General features: G+C 60.0%; 1 protein-coding gene across 1 annotated transcript; it reads left to right on the top strand.

Moving 5' to 3' along the window:
• Nucleotides 1-266: 266 nt before the first annotated feature.
• Nucleotides 267-3,462, top strand: ETH_00003505 (uncharacterized protein; the record flags this gene model as incomplete). The annotated part of the gene is made up of 7 exons (XM_013380543.1): nucleotides 267-743; nucleotides 1,008-1,173; nucleotides 1,330-1,470; nucleotides 1,607-1,732; nucleotides 1,986-2,381; nucleotides 2,596-2,736; nucleotides 3,151-3,462. Coding segments are annotated over 7 exons (1,759 nt in total), but the record flags the coding sequence as incomplete, so codon positions are not given.
• Between the last annotated feature and the right edge of the window lie 1,123 nt (nucleotides 3,463-4,585).

Raw genomic sequence — 4,585 nt, 5'->3', positions numbered from 1 at the left:
ACTGAGTGAGGCGCTGCTGCTGCAGTTGCTGCGGTCGCTGCTGCTGCAGCTGCAAATGCTGCTGGAAAATAGAGAGCTGCTCCTGCCATTGCTGCTGCTGCTGCTCCAGCTGGCGCCTTTTTCGCTTTTGCCACCGCTGCTGTAGCTGCAAAAGCTGCAGCGGAGGAGGGTGCTCCGAGTTGCTGTTGTTGAAGCTGCTGCCGCTGCGCGAGCTGCTGCTGTTGTTGAAGCTGCTGCTGCTGCTGTTGAGTCTGCTGCTGCTACAGGGGAGACGGAGCTGCTGTGGCGCGGCTGGTGAGCAGCTACTTGACAGTCTTCCAGCGGCTTGCGGAATTTGGGGTGTCTCTACAGCCTGTGCTGCAGCAAGCCCTGGGGCCCAGAAAAGCAGCAGCAGCAGCAGCAGCAGCAGGTGGCGACGAAGGCGAAGCAGCAAATGCAGCTCTCAAGAAGCAGCTGGCTGTGCTGCCTCCCTTGTATCTTGCTTCCTGCTGCAACAGGCTTGTGCGGGTGCTGCTGTCGGGGCTGCTGCGGGCTCTTCCCTACGTGTCTCCTGAAGCAGCAGCCACGCTGCTGCTGCAGGCGCCGGTGAAGAGCCACAAGCAGCAGCAGCAGCAGCAGCAGCAGCAGCGAGGCACCTTTGACCAGCTCTCCGAGGTCCTCTTCACGCTTTCGCACAGCCTTCCTTGTGCTGCTTCTCGGATTTTGGCTCTCCGCATCCTCCACTGTCTCAGTTCCCTCTACCAGTCAGCTGCTGTTGCTGCTGCTGCTCCTGCTGCTGCTGCTCTGCTGTTGCTGCTGCCGCTGGTCACTATTTGATCCCAGGCTTCGCGTGCAGCTACATACAGAGCTGCCGACAATGACTCTCTGTTGCATATGTAGTCTTGGGGTCCACTGCTGCTTCTGCTGCTCCTCCGCTGCTGCTGCTGCTGCTGCTGCTGTTTCTGCTGCTGCTGCGTGGCCTGACGCATCGTTGGATGCTGCGTCTGCTGCTGTTTGTTGCTTCGCAGCCACAGCCCAGACCGTCTTTCTCGTGTGGTGTACGAACAGCTGCAGCCGCAGCATGCAGGTTTGCACTCCAGCAGCCGCGGCGGTCTGCTGCTGCTGCTGCTGCGGCTGCTGCTGCAGGACACCAACGACTCGCGCAAGGCAGCACTCATCAAGAGGCTCTTGCAGGTGAGGGCAGGCAACTGAACTTTGCTGCACCGCGGCAACACTCGCAGCATCAGCAGCAGCAGCAGCAGCAGCTGTAGCAGCAGCCGTAGTAACTGCAAGTGAAGGACGGCCGGAGCAGCACTGCGGCTGCTGCTGCTGCTGCGGGTGTCGCTGCAGACTAGCCTCTTCTACGCTACGCCTGGACTGGCAGCAGCTTCTTTGCAGATTGTGCAGGGAGTGCTGCAGCAGCACCCGCAGCTCAGGCTGCTGCTGTCTCAGGGGGAGGCGCAGCTGCAGCAAACGGACGAGATCGTGGCAGTGAGTTGAGCAGCAGCAGTGATGTGCAGCAGCAGCAGCAGCAGCTAGGAGGCGAACGCCTGCTTCCCTCCCAGCGGCTCGAACGTGAACAATTTTGTTGCTGCTGCTCCTGCTGCTGCTGCTGCTGCTGCTGCAGGATGCCCCAGACGACGACGACTCTCTCGAGGCTTCCCAGCCTCAAGACGAAACAGCAGCAGCAGCAGCAGGAGCCGAGGCTCCTTGTGTCTATACACCCGAAAAGAGAGACCCCCGCTTCACGCGAGTACGTACTCAGGGGGCAGCAAGAGGGCTGCTGCTGCTGTTTGCTTTTGCTTCTGATTCCTCTTTTTTCTGCTGTGCTGCTGTTTCTCTTCCATATCTTTGAGGCAATAGCTTTTTCGTTTTCCGTTCCATGCAGCCTGCATTTGTCCTGCCGTACAGCAGCAGCAGCAGCAGCAGCGATAGCCGCAACAGCGGCAGCCGCACCATAGCAGCAGCAGCAGCAGTGGATTATGTCTTGTTTTTACTACTTTCAGGCGGCGGAGACGCGGCTATGGGAAGTGCTGGCCTGCGCAGCAAGCTACCACCCGCGGGTGGCTTCTTCTGCTGCGAAGCTTGTTGCTGCTTACAGCAGCAAAGCGGGCAGCAGCAGCAGCAGCAGCAACGGGGATTTAGACCCGACTGCAGTTGATGAGGCAGCAATTGTGCAGACGCTGCGCTCCGTCACAAACTCAGGAGTCCTCGACGACTTGGCCTACAAGGCCCCGCAGCAGCAGCAAAAGCAGCAGCAGCAGAAGCGGCGGCACCAGAAGCAGCAGCACGAGGAGCAGCAGCAGCAGCAAGAAGACCACCGCATCTCTCTAAACTCTACCCGCTACTGGCAACGCCACGAAGCTGATCCAGAGAGGGAATTTATCCGGCAGTACTTCCTTGTAGGCAGCAGCTGCTGCTGTTTGCTGCTGTTGCTGCTGCTGCTGCCACTGCTGTGATGCTGTCTGCTGCTGCTACGTTTGCTACTGCTGCTGCATGCACTGCTGCCGCTGCTGCTGCTGCTGCCGCGTCTTCGTGAACCGCAGCCTCCTGGATGAGGCTTCGGGGAAAATACTCTTGCCGCCTTGCTGCTGCTGCTGTTGCTGCTGTGCGCAGGACCGCGTAGTTGCTGCTGGGCAGCTGCAGCACAAACGGCGCCGTGCTGCTTCTGCAGCTGACGAGGAAGGCGGAAGCGACAGCGACGCGGAGGCCTCGGCAGAGGATGTGGAAGACGACGAAGCCTTCAGCGACGACGAGGTGGGAAGCACGCTGCTGCTGCTGCTGCTGCTGCTGCTGCAGTTTGTGCTGCTGCTGTTACGGCAGCTGCTCGAGTGCGTGCTTCACACAAGGCTTGCTCATATGCAAGTGCCGCTTTGCTGCTGCGGCGCGCGTTGCTGCCCCCGTGACTTCCACAAATCTGCGGAGCAGTTGCTGCCACTGCGGCTGCTGTTGCTGCTGCTGCTGCTAGCCTGGTCCCGCTGCGTGTGCTACTTCTGCTGCATGGGCACTGCCGCTGCTGCTGCTGTGTGGGTGCTGCTGTTGCTCCTGTTTCTGAGGCGTGTGCGCCCCTCTTTCTGCCGCTGTATGGGCGCCGCTTTCGCTGCTGCTGCTGCTGCTGCTGCTGCATTGCTGCTGCTGTTGCTGCTGCTGCTGCGGGCTACGCCTGCGCAGGTGGACGCGTTCCTGGCGCAGCAGGCCCGCGAGCTCGGGGGCGGCGAAAGCGACGAAGAAAGTCTGGGAGATTCTGAAGACTCTTTTGCTGAGGCCTCGGACTCTGGCGAGGACAGCGACGCAGCAGCAGCAACAGCAGCAGAAGAGGAGGAGGAAGAGGAAGAAGAGGAAGAGGAGGAGGAGAGCAGCAGCAGCAGCAAGAAAAGCCACGGCGATAAGAAGACTAAACAACTCCGGCTGCAGCTGCAGCGCAGGGCCCTCGGCGGCACCCCTTTCGCCGACGCCGAGGGGCTCGAGGAACTCCTTGCCTAACCAGCTAGCTAGCCAGCTAGCTAGCCAGCCAGCTAGCTAGCCAGCTAGCTAACTAGCTGGCTAGGTAGCTAGCCAGCCAGATAGCTAGCTGGCTAGGTAGCTAGCCAGCCAGCTAGCTAGCTGGCTAGGTAGCTAGCCAGCCAGATAGCTAGCTGGCCAGGTGGCTGCACTAGCTAGCTAGCTAGCTAGCTAGCTAGCCAATGGCGTTGCTGCCCGCGTAGCTAGCTGCTTAGCCGACTAGCTAGAGCTAGCCAGGGGCTGGCTGACTAGCTAGCCATTTGAAGCAACTTGTTTTTGGCCGAGCCGCTGCAGCAAGTGTTGCTGCAGCCTCCATGTGCGAAGCCACCCGCGCCTGTTTGCGGCAGCAGCAGCAGCAACAGCAGCAGCAACAGTAGATCTGAGGGCAGCAAGCCGCCAAGCGGACATGACCGCTAAGTTACTCCGTTTGCCAAACACACCATCAGGACCCAAACCCTAAACCCTAAACCCTAAACCCTAGTACTCACTTCAGGCAGCAACTTACTGAGGAGCGTATTGGCTTAGGCTACACGCTAATGTGATAAGTGGCTCTGGGCTCCAGTGCCTCTGCGGGGCGGGGCAGCAACAGCTAGCTAGCTAGCTAGCGAGCGAGCCAGCTAGCTGGCTAGCTAGCTAGCTAGCTAGCCAGCTAGCTAGCTAGCTAGCAAAAGACGCAGCAGCTAACTAGCTAGCTAGCTACAGAATCGGATGCGACGGCTAGCTGAGACGGCAGTGCACGCCCTTCAAGGAATTCGCGCTGCAGCGTCACCACAGAATCAGTAGATAGAGTTGCTGCTGCTGCTGCTGCTGCTGCCGTTGCTGCATTAAGGGCCCTGGGGGCCTTCCACCTGCAGTTGCTGCTTGGCAGCGTGGGCATCAGCCCTTAGCAGGGGGGCCCCGTAGCAGGCTAGCTTTCGGGCTGCTTGGGCCGCTGTGTGAGGGCACTACAGCAGCAGTTTGCAGCAGCAGCAACATTAGCAGCAGCAGCAGCAACATTAGCAGCAGCAGCAGCTGGAAGCCTGCCCCACACCAGCCCCGCCTCAGCAAGTTTTCACTCGCTGACGCGCAGAACGCCACCGAGGCAGCAGAGCCCTTAAAAGCAGCT

The sequence above is a fragment of the Eimeria tenella genome, genomic scaffold, assembly GCF_000499545.2.
Source record: "Eimeria tenella Houghton genomic scaffold, Eth_scaff691, whole genome shotgun sequence".
NCBI classification, from domain to species: domain Eukaryota; phylum Apicomplexa; class Conoidasida; order Eucoccidiorida; family Eimeriidae; genus Eimeria; species Eimeria tenella.
The sequence above is the reverse complement of the archived record's forward strand: the minus strand, read 5'-3'. Positions and strand labels throughout refer to the sequence as shown.